This window comes from Drosophila pseudoobscura, chromosome X, assembly GCF_009870125.1.
Source record: "Drosophila pseudoobscura strain MV-25-SWS-2005 chromosome X, UCI_Dpse_MV25, whole genome shotgun sequence".
Lineage (NCBI taxonomy): Eukaryota > Metazoa > Arthropoda > Insecta > Diptera > Drosophilidae > Drosophila > Drosophila pseudoobscura.
The window spans coordinates 48,533,502-48,550,468 of NC_046683.1; the positions used below are offsets into that span (position 1 = coordinate 48,533,502).

General features: G+C 43.3%; 5 protein-coding genes and 1 long non-coding RNA gene across 9 annotated transcripts; 4 read left to right on the forward strand and 2 right to left on the reverse strand.

Annotated features, from left to right (window-relative positions):
• Positions 1-156: 156 nt before the first annotated feature.
• On the forward strand, positions 157-6,324 carry Papss (PAPS synthetase). 3 transcript variants are annotated; one of them, XM_001353593.4, is made up of 4 exons: positions 157-503; positions 4,032-4,146; positions 4,204-5,729; positions 5,804-6,322. In XM_001353593.4, exons 1-4 carry the CDS (start codon positions 462-464, stop codon positions 6,008-6,010), a joined length of 1,890 nt encoding a protein of 629 aa, XP_001353629.1. In that variant the 5' UTR covers positions 157-461; the 3' UTR covers positions 6,011-6,322. The 3 variants fall into 3 exon arrangements, with proteins under 3 accessions (XP_001353629.1, XP_015042976.1, XP_015042977.1); XM_015187490.2 differs by lacking the exon at positions 157-503 and adding an exon at positions 2,388-2,713 and having other exon boundaries at positions 5,804-6,324; XM_015187491.2 differs by lacking the exon at positions 157-503 and adding an exon at positions 3,183-3,408 and having other exon boundaries at positions 5,804-6,324.
• Positions 6,325-8,582: 2,258 nt separating this feature from the next.
• Rab8 (RAS oncogene family member Rab8) lies at positions 8,583-11,600 on the reverse strand. Of its 2 annotated transcripts, none has more exons than XM_015187494.2 (6): positions 11,460-11,600; positions 10,833-11,082; positions 9,845-9,905; positions 9,577-9,781; positions 9,297-9,437; positions 8,583-9,236 (listed from the first exon to the last, which is right to left on the reverse strand). In XM_015187494.2, the coding sequence occupies exons 2-6, from the start codon at positions 10,954-10,956 to the stop codon at positions 9,144-9,146; spliced, it is 624 nt and encodes a 207-aa protein (XP_015042980.1). In that variant the 5' UTR covers positions 10,957-11,082; positions 11,460-11,600; the 3' UTR covers positions 8,583-9,143. The 2 variants fall into 2 exon arrangements, with proteins under 2 accessions (XP_015042980.1, XP_015042979.1); XM_015187493.2 differs by having other exon boundaries at positions 11,357-11,562.
• LOC117184504 (uncharacterized) lies at positions 10,115-11,082 on the forward strand. The gene is made up of 2 exons (XR_004469903.1): positions 10,115-10,369; positions 10,483-11,082. It is a non-coding gene; the product is annotated as an uncharacterized lncRNA (long non-coding RNA).
• An 898-nt stretch (positions 11,601-12,498) lies between the features above and the next one.
• LOC4813001 (uncharacterized) lies at positions 12,499-14,349 on the forward strand. Its single transcript, XM_001353594.4, has 5 exons — positions 12,499-12,716; positions 12,774-13,767; positions 13,823-14,037; positions 14,095-14,210; positions 14,262-14,349. The coding sequence occupies exons 1-5, from the start codon at positions 12,628-12,630 to the stop codon at positions 14,318-14,320; spliced, it is 1,473 nt and encodes a 490-aa protein (XP_001353630.4). The 5' UTR covers positions 12,499-12,627; the 3' UTR covers positions 14,321-14,349.
• A 1,503-nt stretch (positions 14,350-15,852) lies between these two features.
• On the forward strand, positions 15,853-16,331 carry LOC4813815 (immediate early response 3-interacting protein 1). The gene is made up of 3 exons (XM_001353595.4): positions 15,853-16,027; positions 16,088-16,186; positions 16,251-16,331. Exons 1-3 carry the CDS (start codon positions 15,940-15,942, stop codon positions 16,304-16,306), a joined length of 243 nt encoding a protein of 80 aa, XP_001353631.2. The 5' UTR covers positions 15,853-15,939; the 3' UTR covers positions 16,307-16,331.
• Positions 16,260-16,964, reverse strand: Blos2 (biogenesis of lysosome-related organelles complex 1 subunit 2). The gene has a single exon (XM_001353596.4). The coding sequence runs from the start codon at positions 16,856-16,858 to the stop codon at positions 16,364-16,366; it is 495 nt and encodes a 164-aa protein (XP_001353632.2). The 5' UTR covers positions 16,859-16,964; the 3' UTR covers positions 16,260-16,363.
• Between the last annotated feature and the right edge of the window lie 3 nt (positions 16,965-16,967).

Genomic DNA, 16,967 nt, shown 5'->3' on the forward strand with positions numbered 1-16,967 from the left:
TAATTTACTAAAAAGGGTAAAAAAAATAGATATATATCAGAATAATTGTAGCAAATTTGTTAAATTGTTAACAAATGTTCCCTCGATAGCTAATTTATCGCGGATAACCCATCTCTAGCACTTGGCAAAACAGCTGACTGGTAATGTATGCATAGTGTGTCTGAGTGTGTGTGTGTGTGCTTGTGGAATAGGAGTCATCAAAATTTTGTGTTTTGTGTGATATTTAACAATTTTTTTAAATTAGAGCTAAGTTCAAAGTTAATTAGTGCAATTAGTTCAGCTTGAGCGAGGCAAGCATTTATGTAGAACCCCGAGCCCAGCACCAGTTCCGCGTGGGTGAAACATTTCATTCATCGATTGAAGTCGAAATTTAATCCTAATCTACTAGTAGCTGTTTCGCAGTATTGTTTACCATTTACCATTGATTGTAAAACGGAGCTAGTGTGTCAAACGTTCCAGACATGAGTGAAACGCCGGAGACCAGTAAAAAGCGTCAGAAGACGGTAAGTACTAGCAGAACCGTGAAACGTGGCGGTGAAGGTGGCCGTGGCCCCAAAACGAACGAAAGCAGGCCATAAACCATGTCTCTGTTTGTACAATTGTGTTAAAGATGAAAAAGAACTGCAACTGACGTGGATGTCGGGGCGAACGGTACAGGTGGATACGGATGTCTTGGGCTCAAGTGGGACCCTGTTTGAACAGCTGTTGTGCTGGGCTGTTTTCTGAATTCTCTCCATATCCTAAACATACATCATTCTCTGTACTTGGCCTAGTAACAAATTACCAATTGATCCATTCAGAAAAAAAGCACATAGTTTTATATTATTTGGTAATACGTTCAGTACTCTAAGCACGCCCCTTTCCCTACCATCGTAATCTTATCTCTTCTATTATGACCCAATTAGAGCTACATGGCTACAAAAAAGCATCAAATTGGCACGATTTTCAAAATATATAAATGAATATACTACTTATATTTACATATATACTCATATGTATGCTAACAGTTGATAAGAATTCAAAAACTGATTAATATTTTGCAACTCTCCAACGTTCGGTTACTTACGGTCAGGCTTGCAGATAAAACAGTATGCAAAAACTGTTGATTTGGCAGAAAAATTGGCAGTGAAGGGCAGATGCAGCGGCACGTGTCGACCAAATAAAGCTGACCTTTGCTATTTTGAGTTTATTTAGGAAACCACTATAACAGTAATTGAATAATTTAGCAGCAACATTCAACATACCAAAAATTGCGAAAGTCATGCCGGATCTGCCGTATACGTTCTCGTATTTAGTTGTAGCATGAATTGACTGGAGGATCTCTTTTGTTGTTGGTCTAAAATGCCTTTAAAGCCGAGTAGGAGAAAACATTACCTACATATGTAAATACGGAATTGCTAAATGTTGTATTACGTTGGTCGCACATAAAGAAAGGTTAATGCTCTTTTTATATGAAATGCTTCTTATGCAACGTGCAACTATTTCCTTACCAACAACTGGTTGACGTTACAAGTGTTTATACTCGTGTACTTTGGCTGAAACAGGTTCGGTTGCCACTTAGAAAGAAAGTCTCTCTGGCAAAGATACCCAACTGCAGTCTGCAAGTGTGGAGACCCGTCCCATCCCGTTCCAACTCTGAGTGTTAGAGGAGATGAGGCCGGAGCTCCACTTGGCCCGCTAAAAGCTGCTGTCTAGTTAAAAACTTGTTAAACGCTATTTTGTACCATAAATGGATCTTATTTTTCGGTAGTCTTTGCATTACGTGTCATTTTCACAGAGTTCTTTTGAATCGCGCACATTGTGGATCCAAGCTCCGTTCCATCCATGCTGATCGTTGAGCAATTGTTTTTAGTTGTAATTGCCACTTGTTTATCATTGGTTAAATCATTACTGAAGCATTACCCAACAGCATGACTTTAACGACAGGGGCTGCAAACTAGCGTTGTCTGACGCAAATATTAATTATCTAACGAACCATGTAATGTTCGTTACAATAAGAAAACAAATAGATAGGCAGACTCATCCTTAGCCCCCAACAGGTTCAGCTTCAGCGGCCGGAGCACCCAAGATAAGATTATAAAAGAATCCTATATCATTTTTTTCTATCAAAAATGACTCATTTTTGGGGATCTGGGTTATGGCTAGATATTCGTCGACAACAATACAAGATCTGTATGTACTTAGCTGGTGCGAGTATTTGGAAAACACTCTCTCTCTAGAAATAGCCAAACACTGAACATTAAACGCCTTCCATAAACAAGTTCTTGTACTATAGTCACAGACATAGCCCAAGCCTTAGCCACTGTGCCTATCACATCCCAGCAGATCAGATCAGAAATCAGTCTGTCAGCGTCGGGGCTTCTCTGTTTGCTTTGCTGCAGGCCCCTGGAATTTCAGTTGCAGTTTTGAGCTTCGTCGAGAAAGTTCAGCAGCTCTTTTGGCCGCGGACGACGCGACGGAAACTCTCACTTGCCAGCTTATCAGAGAGTAGTATTCGTATAAACGCGTAGTCTCTCCGCTCCGCTCCTATCCGCTCGCCAGCTTTCTTTTCACCTGCCCCAAGTACGAGACGGGACGGGTGTGTTTTGTGCTGTGGAAAATGTTTACCCAATGTGCCAATTCGCTTGGCCACTATAATAACAATAACATTCCGTGTGCCAGTTCCCCAGAGTGTTGCTGGCTCTCGAACGATGAAAGAAAGCCCAGCGATGAGGTAAGATCATACTAAGATATGCTGGAGAGAATATACTTCAACAACTTCTTACATCTTCAAAGCTAGCCAATAAATAATCCACCTGGGAAATAAGCTATAGATCCGTTCTTCGGTTTGCCTTGGGGGGCGCTCGCAAAGAACCGGCTCGTTGGGCGTTCTACGAACATTTCCAGAACCTAAGATATACAAAATTATTAAGCTAAACTAGAAGCGAAAGAACCGAAAGAGAAGTAGAAACAGAGAGAACAAAACCCAGCAGAAAGCAGCAGAAAGACTGTGCAAACATTTTTCCCATTCCACCATCTGGAGTCGGAGAATCCCAATGATGCGTGCGTGGATCCATCCGGATCCCTCTCTCTCTCTCTCTATCTCTGTATCTTTCTCTTTCTCTCTCTGCCACTCTTCTGCTGCTACCTTCAGCTGCAGATTGCGCCATATTTAACCCGTAAATATTATGGAAAACTTTCAGTTCGCTTTCAACGCTCGGTCGCGTTGTCTATGACGGAGATCTTCGGTTTGGATTAGTTTCAGCTCAGTTTCAATTCCATTCCCATTTACGGATCGACGACTTCGCGCTGCTATCAGTTGCTCAGCGTAAAGCATTTCCCAAGCCGAAAAAAGTGTCGCGAAAACTAAAGAAATATAAAGAAATGCCGAATCCTCCCATTGGCTTTTATCCGCACATCAAAAGAAGGGTAAGGAAGAGGAGCTAGCCCTCCTGTGCGAAAAAGAGAGCACCAGAAATTTTTTTTTGATAAGATTCAAGACAGAGGCGGTGCCATGGAGATCAAAGAAGTATGACTGCCACACAACCCACCAGCCACATCTGCTTAAAATCTATGCAAGTAAATGCAGATAAAAGCTAGTATTCTAGTGGAGTGCAATCGATTATTTGTAGCAAAAATTAGAAGAGTTGTAGCCCACTTTGCATCGTCCGTCTTCTGCCCAACCTTCACTGACTGAACACATTGTATATGTACCACATTTCATATTGAGATACGAGACCTATCTGACATATCCGCGCGAACCCCATTATCCCATTCGCGATTCTGCAGACACGAGCTTCGCGGAAAGGTCAACAAACTGAGCGATGGAGCAACAGCAACAACAACAACAAAGCTCTCAGATCGATCGCCCTAGGGTCAAAGCGCGAAACATTTTGATGACTCTGCTTTAGGCTCTGGCTCTGACTATGGCAGACAACCAGCAACGGCCTGAGGCGACGGCGGCATCGCCATCTTGACATGAATATTAATTTATGATAATTTGGAAAGCTAAGCTCTCGATTCTACCTTTGTGTTTGTTTGTTTCTTGGCAGTGCCTTCAAGTGGCGACGAATGTGACCGAACAGAAGCACCATGTCACCCGTGAGACGCGCGGGAAGAATTTGGGACTGTGCCGCGGCTTTCGTGGATGCACCGTGTGGCTGACGGGTGAGTCCTGCAATCAGGTCAGCACAGTATATCCCTAAATTGTAATTCTTTCCCCAGGTCTTAGTGGCGCTGGCAAGACCTCGATTGCCTTTGAGTTGGAGGCGTATTTGGTGTCGCGCGGCATACCCGCCTACGGCCTGGACGGGGACAACATACGCACTGGACTGAATAAGAACCTGGGCTTCACGCCCGCCGAGCGCGAGGAGAACATCCGGCGGGTGGGCGAGGTGGCCAAGTTGTTTGCTGATAGCGGCGTGGTCTCCATTTGTAGCTTCGTGTCGCCGTTCGCCGATGACCGGGAAATGGCGCGCAAGATACACAAGGATGCGGGCCTAAAGTTTTACGAGATCTTCGTGGACACGCCGCTGGACGTGTGCGAGACGCGCGACGTCAAGGGGTTGTACAAGAAGGCACGCGAGGGCGTGATCAAGGGCTTTACTGGCATCACGCAGGAGTACGAGCGGCCCCACAAGCCGGAACTGGTGGTCAGCACCCACGAGTGCACAGTGCAGGAGTCCACGCAGAAGCTGGTTACACTACTCGAGCAGGAGGGCATCATTCCGCGCTCGTTGCGTGACGTGGATCTGCTGCCAGAGCTGTACCCCAGCGAGTCCACTGCCAGCGACGCTCTGCGCCACGAGGCGGAATCTCTGAAGGCGCTGCCAATCAGCACCGTGGAGCTGCAGTGGGTGCAGGTGCTGTCCGAGGGATGGGCCTATCCCCTGCGTGGATTTATGCGGGAGGACGAATACCTGCAGACGCTGCACTTCAACACACTTCAGAGTGGAATGGACGGCTCTTACCGCGAGAACCACTCGGTGCCTATTGTGCTCAGCGCCACTGCAGCCGAGAAGGAGCGCCTGGACGGTGTGTCCGCACTAACGCTGACACATGAGGGCAAGCCAGTGGCCATTCTACGCCGTCCAGAGTTCTATTTCCAGCGCAAGGAGGAGCGTCTGGCCCGCCAGTTCGGCACCAGCAATCCCAACCATCCGTACAGCAAGCAGGTGCTCGAGTCCGGCGAGTATCTCGTGGGCGGCGATCTCGCCGTAATCGAACGCATTCGCTGGGACGATGGACTCGACCAGTACCGCCTGACACCCAACGAGCTGCGCCGAAAGTTTAAGGAGCTCAACGCCGATGCAATTTTCGCATTCCAGCTGCGTAATCCCATTCACAACGGTCACGCCCTGCTCATGCAGGACACCAAGAGGCAGCTGCTCGAGCGGGGCTTTAAGCAGCCAGTCCTGCTGCTGCATCCGTTGGGCGGCTGGACCAAGGACGATGATGTGCCCCTGGACGTACGCATGAGGCAGCACCAGGCCGTCCTCGATGCCGGCGTTCTGCGGCGCGAGGACACTGTGCTGGCCATCTTTCCATCGCCCATGATGTACGCCGGCCCAACGGAGGTGCAGTGGCATGCCAAGGCTCGCATGAATGCTGGCGCCAACTTCTACATTGTGGGCCGAGATCCCGCCGGCATGCCGCACCCGGATAAGGGGGCCTATCCCGACGGTAATCTGTACGATGCCACCCATGGAGCGCGAGTATTGAAGATGGCCCAGGGTCTGGACAGCATGGAGGTGGGTAGCGGTAGCTGTCTGAAACTGTAGCTGGAATATAAATTATAAACTCTGATTCTCTATTTTTTTCCCAGATCCTGCCATTCCGAGTGGCCGCCTACGACAATAGTGCCAGCCGGATGGCTTTCTTCGAGCCACAGCGCAAGGACGAGTTCGAGTTTATATCGGGGACCAAGATGCGCACACTGGCCAAGACTGGTGCCAGTCCGCCCGTTGGCTTCATGGAGCCTGAAGCCTGGAAAATTCTGGCCAACTATTATCAGAACCTGCCACAGGCGTAACACGCGGCCCGTCCATGGCAACCAATGTGCAATTTCCCTTAGCTATATTGCTATACATATTCATAGATACATATATAGAATATGTATATTCCTATTTGATCACCGTAAATCATTTACTACTGCACTTTCCTGTGTCCCCCCTGTGTCGTATGTGGCGTATGAATGTATGTTGTTTTGCTGCTCCTGCTCTTAAAATGTTCGTATCGTACAATCGTATTTTTTTTCTACTCTTAAGTTGTCCAATTCTTTGTTTAATATTAAGCAAAATGTCACCGTTTTGTGGACTGTTTTTTAAATATATAATTCATTATTTAGTCTGCGCATTTAATCAAATGGTACAGTAATCAAAAGTGTTTAATCACATGATCGCACAAATGAATTTTTGTATACGGTAACTACACAGTTTGCTACACATTGAATAACATATTGAGGCATCTCTAAATGACATTTCTACATGGCTTTTACATTGTTTTAGTGTTACCATCGCTTGTGGCATACTTTCAGGCTAAGCGGGAAAATGCAAGAAGCATCAGATATATTTAGAGGCGGATAGCAGACTTTTATGCTAAAGCGAGAATAAGGACTGCAAGGATCAAGGATGTTCCGCCGGATACAAAAAGGCGTCCCTGATCGGACAAGAAATGGAGGAAAGAAGTGAATATGCATGAGTGGGGAAAATATCCTTGATCCTTGACAAGGACTCTATCGAAGATGTTCCCCCCCATCACGAGAAGACATGCCACGCCCCGAGCGGCAGCCGCTGAGCTGAGATATATGTACATAGCTTGCAGAAAAAACCAGTATTTGAATGATGTGAAAGTCGAAATCTTCGAAAGGGTATATCTCAGCTAAATAGGGCCAGATCGGTGAAGGACCGACTCTCCCAGGATCGCAAGGATCCAGCCTGTCGAACGGCATCAAAATCTCGACTTCGAAAACGAGTCAGATTTTTGGCAAATTCAATGATGTAACCATCATGATTTTTTGCGAAAATCCTGATGGAATGGATGTCTATTTTTCTGGTTCCAATCGGTTGGCAGGACACTCCTGATCACGAAAAGACATGCCGCGTCCCGATCGGCCCATTAATAGTCGAGATATAGCCAAAGCAAATTTTCCAAATAAATCCGTCGTCAAATGGCCGAAGAAGACCAATTTAAATTCTGGGTACCAGGCGAACAGAAATCAGCAGAAAGCAACTTCGCTTTTGTTCAGCCCAAAAGTATGCAAAAAAATCGATTTTCTTAAGTTGCCTTCCGGTGATTTTTGTTCGCCCGGTACCTCGGTCTGAAATTTTCTCATTTTCGGCCATTTGGGCGACTGCAAATTGAAGATTGGTTGTTGTTGTTGTTGTACAAAAACTGACAATAACAACAAATGACAACAAGCCAGCTTTGCTTTCTTCTTTTCTCCGTTATTTTTAGGCCGATCCTGACGTGCGACGTCTTCTTGATTGGCAGTAAATCCTTGATTTGATGGAATCCTTATCGAGGATCAAGGATATTTCCTTCAGTAATATATTTCTGGTTTTCTTCGTTATTTGTGAGCCGATCAATGCGTGCCATGGATTACTGTGAGCAGAAAAATATCCTTGACCCTTGCATTATCGGATCCGACATCCCCAGTCATTTCGATTTCATCGTTATTTGTGGACCGGTCAAGGCGTGCCATGCCATGACAGAGTCCTTTTCGAGGATCAAGGATACTGTTTTTCATATGCATAACTGTTTTTCATAGGCCCACAATGGATACATATAAAGGGGCATCCTGAAAGTATGCTATAATTTCTAAGCCCATCAACCCCAAACGATACTTCATAAGTTTACATACAGCCTGAAAGTATGCCATAATTTTAAAATACATCTGTCGGCCCCCCGCCCAAAGGTAATCGGGAGATTTCTTGCCAGAACGACAAGATTTCTCCTCTTCCAAGATCTGATGATCCACTAATAGGCTACATACACGAATACATATGTATATTATACTTTTGCACATGATTTATTTTTTGTATTTTTATAAAATTGTATACGTTTAATAATTAATATTACAAGTAATTAATTAGTATCGAATATGCATTTAGTTATCATTTAATTTCACAATATTTATTTCACTGCTCTGCTGCTGCATCATCATCTCCTCGTATGTTTGTACCTATCGATCGAGACGACGAGCGGTACGGTACGAGTAATTTCTTAATTTTCATATCTGCTGGAAATACTCCGCTCGGCTATGTTTTATTTATTAGAAATAACGGGCTATTGACAGTCGTGTGTGGCATGCGGCAGAAACAAAATAAACAGTAAATATGAATACTCGAATGAAATGTGTGTGAAGCAAAAGGAAAAAAATTAAGAGGAGCAGCACCCGCACCACATTAGATACAGATATCATCGCGTGGCAGTTGAGAGTGAGAACATGAGCGAGTGGTGGTAGAAATAAGTGTGTGGGGGAGTTTATAGAGTTTTGTGCGTGTTTGAACATGCTGCATATTTCTAACAAAATGGCAAAGGATTGTCTGTAAGTATACATATGTATATAGGTAGAATTAATAAATTATAAAATACAAAAAAAATGGTGAGCAGACAAGGACAAGAAACCTAAATTATATTCATACATTTACACACATACACATGTATATATTTGCATTACAATTAATAATTTACAATCGACAACAGCGCAAACATGGGGCTGCCTGCAGAAAATCATAGTTACACTAAAATACTACTAAACAAAAACCTCTTAGAGAAGGTCGCGGGCGGGTTGGATTGGATTGGCTGCTCTTCCACCTTCTCTTGGCGGCTGGATTTTGTGTTTTTTTTTGTTTTTTATATCTCTATATATGTACGTATCATTATATTTATGTATATTTCGCGCACACACCGTCGTCATATACTTTATTTAATAAATTGTTTCATAATGCAATCAATGTTTCTATTCCATTATCGCGCATATTCGGGGAGAGCAGGAGCTGGCTTTTGTTTGGGATGTTTTGTTGTTTCAGTGATTCGGTGTTTCGTGGGGATCAGATCTAACAGGAGCTAAGAAAACTACTTCCTCCACATACAGTGTAATCGTAATTGTTACCACCATGCCGCATCAGTATCGGTGCCATCAGCCACATGTTGCAGCCACGTCAAAGCAGACTGCATCTGGACAGCCAACTGTCCTTTGTTCGACTGTCTAGCGTTTTTAGCTGATGTCCGCCCTTGGGTGGGTTGTTCGCCTCCTGCACGGATAACAAGCGTATGAGCGAGGATTAGCATTGTGATATATTGGATGCACTCACCATTCGCTTTTCCGTTTTCGCTTTGATATCACTGGCTAGGGTGAGGAAAGCTTCTTCCACATTGATGCTGGCTTTCGCTGAGGTCTCCATGAACTTGATGCCATACTCGATGGCCAATTGCTCGCCACGCTCCTTGGAAACCTTCGAGACAGTGAGAGAGAAATTGCCAATAAATGAAATATCGTTTCCATTGCTTAATGATTCAACCCCACTCTCATTGATAAAGTCCCCTTAAGCGAATCTAACAATAGCCCAATAACTCATTCTTTTTCTTTCGTACCTGTCGCTTATCGTGCAATTCGCACTTGTTGCCCAGCAGCATTTTCTCAACGTCGGCGGAAGCATTTTCTTCGATATTTCTGATCCAGTTTTTGATGTTCTCGAACGACTTTTCCTGGGTGATGTCATACACCAGCATAATGCCCATGGCACCTCTGTAGTAGGCCGTGGTAATTGTGCGGAAGCGCTCCTGGCCGGCAGTGTCCCTATACAGATATATAGAGCGATATTAATGCTGATAAAAATATAACATTAGTTAAATTACTTACCATATTTGAAGTTTGATTTTCTTGTTATCTAATTCAATTGTTCTAATTTTAAAATCGATACCTGTGGGAGATACAGAAGAGAAGGAAAGAGAGAGAGAATCACATGAGTAAATCGGAATAAAATTTGGCAAGCAGAAGCTGAACCTGTTTGCAGAAAGGCAAAAAAGCAAAAGCACCTATGAGATGATGACGTACTGTCCAAAAGAGAGAAGCAGCGCGAAACCCAAAGAGAAAGACAACAAGAGAACAGTAAGAGTAAGAGTAAGAGGGGAACGCAGAAACAAGCGGGACAAAACGCGCAATTGAATAAAACAATGTCGTTAAGTAAATAGACCAAAAGTGGAAATTGGCGCGAGGGAAACGTGCCAAATACGAAAATAAACAATTGGCGGCTGCCCCGCAAGTCGATTCCGCACAGCAATGCAAGGGAAATCCGGGTGGGGAAGGGAAGGGAAGGCAACGTATCACAGAAAATCATCAAGGGGCGGCTCGCGATAAGAGCTTGGAAAGTGCAATGACTTTTGGGTGAGTCTTGGCTTAGGCACCCAATTGTTATGCGGGTGTATAGCATATCTCGGGGCTGCGATAAGCTCCAAAATAGCACACAAATTGGTCAGGTTTTCTTCTTCCGTTTACAGATTCCTTTGTTGGCAATCCGTTTGCCCCTCCCCAAGAGCCCAAGAGTCCGCACCTATCTGGGTACTATATAAAAACAATAATAATTATGACAAATACTCAAGCAAGAAAAGAAGAGCTCTCGATGTGAGTCACAGCCCACGGTCTCGAGCTTGAGTCGAGCGCTCAGCCAACCACACATGAGTGTGAGTGTGAGTGTAAGTGGAGTGAATATGTGTGAGTACTGGCGAAGTCCGACGGCGGCGTCATAATTAATTAAATATAGTATTCAACCAGATCCGATGATGTGTGCGGATTGTAATGTCGTGGAACGATCGATAGTGGTGTCTTAAAGGAGGGCAGGCATTCTCACCTATTGTGGATATAAAGGTGGTGTTGAAAGCATCCTCTGAGAATCGAAACAATATGCAGGTCTTGCCCACTCCAGAGTCTCCGATCAGCAGCAATTTGAACAGATAGTCGTACGTCTTGGCCATTCTAATTCGTATGAAAGTAAAATCACAGTTGCGCTTCTATTTGTTACTCCTCCTGGTGATGCCGATGGCGATGCTGAGATGCTGGTGCTGATACTGATGATGGTGTACACGTCGCAGTTGCTGTTGCTGTGGCGGTGGTTGAAAATCAGTGGTTTTAGTTTCGCTTTATTGTGCACTAATAATGCTAATAATGTCTCTGCTGTCTATGCGTGCTAACAAAAAATTCCTAGACGTAACCACACACCAGACAAACACACGCAAGCAAAACACGGTTTCGGTTCGGATCAGATAGGTTTTTTTCAGCTCTGGTCTGGGTCTCTGGGTGTGTGTTTGTGTGCGTTTGTGTTTTCGATGATTTCGGAGCCGTGTCAAAAATGGCGACGTAGTTCAAAACGTTTACTTATTAGATTGGCAATTGATACGCGGTTATGCCACTTGATAAATGGCGCGGGCATACACTGCACCGCCCAAATTAGATCTGTCTGGTTGTTGGTAGGACGTACAAGTTAACTTTAATTTCTGCTTTCTAATTACGCCCGTACAAAAAATATGATTTGTTCGTTGTAGTGTTGGGTAACAGCCGCGCGATAACTTTGCGTGTTGAACAGCGGGCGAAGCCAATCGATTGCCTGTCTATCGAGTAGTAATCGGCAAACAGCTGTTGTGCCAGTGCTTCAAATTTCGATTTTTTAGTTAATGGTATTCTTAGAGGAAGCTAACGGACTATATCGGATCGGGATCGGGATCGCGATATATAAACAGAAAACATATCTTATGCATTAATATGTCACAAGCATGTGAATTTATAAAAAAGACATTATTAATTACGATTCAAAGCAGCTTGGAAAACAGTACCGTCATATTTAATTATCGACATAGGGTATACAAATTTCCATACTACCGGTAGACAAGCAACAAGTGTTCAAGTGCCAACACCATTTAAGAAATGACGTGACATTCCACACTATCTTCTGTTTTATGCCTTGACATTTTTGTGATCAGGGCTGAGGGTCCTGCCTAGTTATTTTAAATCGAATATAAAAATCGACAAATTTGACTTCCGATCATGAACAAAAAAAAATAAACCCCATGTTGCCCAGTGGGTATTAAAATACACTCCACGAAAATTACGAATCTTGAAGGATGGAACTACAAGAAGAATTTACAGCCAGTACTATTTTTCCCCGTTTATCTCAGGGTGTTCACCTAATTAAAATAAGGGGAGGCTTAGGTGCGCTATGTTCGTTTTTCATCGGTTTCAGATATGGTATATTTCTGAGGGTCAGAATTTGGAAAGGGCTATTCGTCATTTTTTAGGTCAAAATTGAACCGACGGTATATTTACGGTATATCGGTATATAATGGTATATTTTGTCGATTTCAGCAATCTATTAATTTTAATTTTCAACGTTATATAGAAATCCAATAAAAGCAAGTATTTAGAATAAGCCAGTTAACTAGAAAATTGATTCATTAATCGGTTAAAATTCTGTGGGCATGGCTAAATATTCTATATAGCAGGGAATATTCGACAGAATATCAAAATTGAGGAATATGTTTAATAGAACTTGAGATGGTCAGTCTATATTTTTAAAGTAAGACGGCATGTTTCGGCATTTTTCTGCAAATTTCATTATTTAAAAGACTGAAAATATAAAAAAAAAATAAAAAATGAGTTCAAAGGACAAACCCGGCGTTACGCCACCACCTATAGCAGCAGCTGCAAAACAAAGAACCATTGTTGCACCATGGAAATGCACGTACGTTCGGCTTGGTTTGTTGCTTGTAATTGTTTTGATCAAGACTTTTAATTTCAGAGAGGAATTTCAACACGCATGCCATCTTATATTTGGGAAAAATGCAACGAGCAATCAGCGTCGGATGGGTCTGTCCATGATCCGTATTTGGAAACTCCGACGAGGCAGTCTTTGCCCCGCGGCTGCTCTGGCCACTGCCGTGATTGTGCGGGCGCAGCTTAACGACAAGAAGGGCGACTTGAATCTGGAGAAAATCTATGCCCACGCCATTATGCGCTTCTTCAATTTCATGTCGTCCACCGTACAAGGCCACAACTGGAGCAGCATGTACGACAAGGCTCAGGAGTTGGGTCTACCATCATTCGTGGTCGACATTCGGCACAAGTGTTCGCATGGCACGGAAATGCCACCCGTGGATCTGTTGCGGACTGCAGCCGACATCTGCCTACAATGGCTTCATCAGAACTACTGGCTGCCGCTTAAGGATACCCTCTGCGATCTGGAATCAGCAAAACTGGAGAGCAAGGAAAACATTAAGTTCAGGCAGAAGATGGCTCATCAGCTATCCGCTTTCGACCTAGCCTTGGAGTGCCAGATCAAGAGCGCTCACAGCCTCAAGGCTATCAAAAAAATAAAGCCGAAGGAGTTCAATAAAATACGGGCCTATTTATCAAAAAATAAGCTAAAGACACCCACCGAAATTCTTGACATGGTGATAAATAAGCTAAACGAATTGTTCAAGCGAGCGTCCACTGTTAAGAACCTGCCAGATGTATATGTCGCGGAAATATTAAGAATGAAATATTTCATGGGCGTAGGCCTCAATATAGAAGACAATGAGGAACAGATTATAGCGGTCACTGAGAGACTCTTTAGCCTAATCGCCGTCCACGGGTTCACCGAAAACATCTTTGTGGCTCTCGTACAACTCACTGAAAATGTCCATGAGCCGGATGAGCGGCGTTTGGGCGCCAGATATTGGGCCCTCAAGATGATTGAAACCTTCGCAATGATATCTCGCATAAAGCGCATGTTCAAAGAAGAGCAGGATAAGGTATGGCTATGTGAAATTATTTTAAAATTATTTTCTAAGGGTCTTTCTTCCGTAGAATGACAAGCTCAAGCCCGTGGATTTCTCGTCTCTCAACCGCCACATACTTCCAAAAACTATTCGTACTCTTATAGCTCACTCTGGCGTGGATCTTTCGCTTACTCTGATGTTTGGCAGCAGCCGTAAGAGTCCACGCGCTGTGCTGTTTGACCACGAGTTCTTCTTGAAGCGACTTTCGTACCTAAGTTCATTCTCAGCCCCCATCCTCAAGGCGTAAGACATGGCAGCAGACATATTATTCTGTCTTATAACCAACATTCCATGCCCTAGTTTGATTCCGCTGGCAGAGACTCCATTCGATGTGGATCCCATGGAACAGTTTGACGAACTTTACTACCCTAAAGTCCCTCCGTTCACTGACTTGGGTATTTGGACGCTTGAGAAAGGTATGTGAATGTGGAGAATAATTTAACCACTAACTAATCTATCTTTTACAGACAATAATTGGTCTAATTGTGCCCTAGGTGTACTTCCGTCGATAGTTGAAAAAAAATAGATTAAAGATTAAAGATTCGCAGCTTTAAATTTTCTTTTTATATTTCTATATTCACATTTCTACCATGGTCCTTATTTACCATGGGGCGTGCTTGGGTTTATTAAGAGGGGGTAAAAGGAATTTGATGACCCCTATATAACAAAGACTCTCTATACCTCGCTTGTTCGTCCGATCTTAGAATACGGCTCCTGTGTATGGTGAATCAGTAGAGAAAAACTTTGTACTCTTTGCTCTACGGGGCCTTAACTGGGATGAAGGTGTGAGACTCACCATCTTACTCTAGTTGACTGCTATTAGTAAACCTCCCATCCTTTGCTTGGTGTGATTTTTATGCACAACTTGATCAGGGATGACATAGACTGCCATGATCTGTTGAGCCGCATAAAAAAAAAACCGTTGTTCCTTCCACTTTGTAGATCGAATTATTCCTTGCATGCTCTTATGCTCGGATTATAAATCCCTCTACCATATCATATCCATCACTAATTCTCTTCCTCTTATTAAATTACTAATCCTTACACACCTTTCTAGTAATTAGTAATCATGTCAACATCCACGAAAATACCAATGATATAATAATACAAACTGAGTATAATATTTGTAAAATGAGTATTCTGGTACATGCTATATCTGATTACCTATCAATCGGAAAACGTTTCCTTTTCACGGCTGAGGGTCCTAGCTAGACAGTAATATTCAACCAAATATCGTAATGGGGGAATATGATTTCCGATCATGCACAGGGAACGATCAAGCCATTGTCTAACAGTGGGCATTACAATACACTTCACGCAAAATAATGAAACTGGAAGAATAATAGCGCAGTTCAGTCGGAAGAGGGACAGGAGGGATAGGACATCAATTTGTTCACCTTGTTAAATAGAGGGCGGTCCAGTGGGTTAAGCTTTTTTCATTGGGTTATTTTGAAAATGAGAATGGCATAATATTAATAATTAATAATGTCCAAAACATAACAATCTGAAATAATTTCGTAGGTTATTACGTTTTAAAACAGTTTCTTCATATTATATTAGCCAAATATGGTATACCTATGCCCAACCTCCGGTTGACGTGACATTCCATACTCACTTACGTTACCACTGTTGTTTGTTGAACATTTTTGCTTAAACCTTGTTTTATACACTATACAATAAAAGAGAGTACTTAAAAGTAGTCAATCAGGTAGAAAATTTATTTATTAATGGCCTAAAATTATGTGGGCAGAGCTAATGGTTTTAGTTAGGCAGCATCATTAAACGGAATAAAGAAATTGAGCAATAGTAACGATTTTTCTCTTACGTTTTATTTATTTGACCTTCTTCGCTAAAACCTTTTTTAGACTAACTCCAACAAAAGCAAGTATTTAAAACAAGCCAGTCAAGTAGAAAATTGATTCAACAATCGGATAGATTTATGTGGGCATGGCTGAATGTTCTATATAGCTGAGAATATTCCACGGAAGATAAAAAACGAGGAATATGTAAAATAAACTTGAATTCGTCAGTATATTTACGGTATATTTTTAAAGTAAGACGGTATGTTTCGGTATATTTCTGACAACTGACGTCAACAATTATTCGGTCGTTTTTTCGATGTAAATAATTCTCAATAGTTTAATAATGTTTACTCTCTGGACGCTCATCGAGGCCTCATTGTTGTGCCTCAATGCCGTCTGTATCCTGCACGAGGAGCGCTTCCTGGCAAAGTGTAAGTTCGCCTAGATTGCAATCTTAAGCGCCACGACGCTAATCTTGAGCACATTTTCAGTTGGCTGGGGCCGGCAAGCAGGCCAGCAAGATTTTGGAGCCCCCACGGCCAAGGACCAAGTGTTAAATCTCATTCGTTCCATTCGCACAGTTGCCAAAAGTACGTAGCATCTTCCACATCACAAAATGAACAGATAAATTACCATTTCCACCTCTTATTGCAGTTCCCTTGATATTTCTTAACATAATTGCGATTATATTTAAGCTATTGCTTGGTTAATGACATAAATCTATTGTAAAAAGTATACTAAAAGCATTTTTGAGTGGCCTGCACTGGTTATTGGGTCACATGAGTGCCCGCCTTGCGTTGGAGCACACATTTGACGCGGTTTTCCAATGCTATGCTGTAGGCGTCTAGTTTGTAGGCAGCCGCCTCTAGTTTATCCACCGTATCGGATATCTCATCGATCTGCTGCATTAGGGGGGCCAGCTGCTGGAACTTGAGGCTCAGATCACTGGTAGATGCATTCAGGTTCTCTGCAATTTGACGCATGTCCTTGTACTTGGCTATGGTGGCCTTGTTCATCTCTTCCAATAGCCTGTAGTCCTCCAGGGGAGCATTCAGCTCGTGCGTAATGTACTCCTCAGTTTTCTGGAACATTTGCGTTGCCAGTCGGCTGAGGTTCGGGTCGTGGCGAGCCAGTGCCTCGAAGCTGGAGCTGCTGGAGAGCGTTGGCCCATGAAGTGGCGAGTCCAGGAGCGGATTCTGGTCCTGCATTACTTGAGCAGATGCAGCTGCAGCAGCACTAGTTGAAGGCTTCTCCGTGTCCATTTCGATTTTTGATGGAGTAGTTTTCCGATGTTCGAAAAACAATGCAATTAATTTCGGCGGTCAGCTGTTTGCTTGCGTGCTGCTGTGAACGGCACTTGCCGTTGCCATT

Coding starts and splice junctions, on each gene's coding strand:
- Papss (XM_015187490.2), top strand. CDS start 2,600: ATGTTTACCCAATGTGCCAATTCGCTTGGCCACTATAATAACAATAAC. Junction 2,714..4,031: donor AAAGAAAGCCCAGCGATGAG/GTAAGATCATAC, acceptor GTTTCTTGGCAG/TGCCTTCAAGTGGCGACGAA. Junction 5,730..5,803: donor AGGGTCTGGACAGCATGGAG/GTGGGTAGCGGT, acceptor TTTTTTTCCCAG/ATCCTGCCATTCCGAGTGGC.
- Rab8 (XM_015187494.2), bottom strand. CDS start 10,956: ATGGCCAAGACGTACGACTATCTGTTCAAATTGCTGCTGATCGGAGAC. Junction 9,782..9,844: donor AAAATCAAACTTCAAATATG/GTAAGTAATTTA, acceptor ATATCTGTATAG/GGACACTGCCGGCCAGGAGC. Junction 9,438..9,576: donor AATTGCACGATAAGCGACAG/GTACGAAAGAAA, acceptor ACTGTCTCGAAG/GTTTCCAAGGAGCGTGGCGA.
- LOC4813001 (XM_001353594.4), top strand. CDS start 12,628: ATGAGTTCAAAGGACAAACCCGGCGTTACGCCACCACCTATAGCAGCA. Junction 12,717..12,773: donor GTTGCACCATGGAAATGCAC/GTACGTTCGGCT, acceptor TTTTAATTTCAG/AGAGGAATTTCAACACGCAT. Junction 14,038..14,094: donor TCAGCCCCCATCCTCAAGGC/GTAAGACATGGC, acceptor TCCATGCCCTAG/TTTGATTCCGCTGGCAGAGA.
- LOC4813815 (XM_001353595.4), top strand. CDS start 15,940: ATGTTTACTCTCTGGACGCTCATCGAGGCCTCATTGTTGTGCCTCAAT. Junction 16,028..16,087: donor GGAGCGCTTCCTGGCAAAGT/GTAAGTTCGCCT, acceptor GCACATTTTCAG/TTGGCTGGGGCCGGCAAGCA. Junction 16,187..16,250: donor CATTCGCACAGTTGCCAAAA/GTACGTAGCATC, acceptor CTCTTATTGCAG/TTCCCTTGATATTTCTTAAC.
- Blos2 (XM_001353596.4), bottom strand. CDS start 16,858: ATGGACACGGAGAAGCCTTCAACTAGTGCTGCTGCAGCTGCATCTGCT.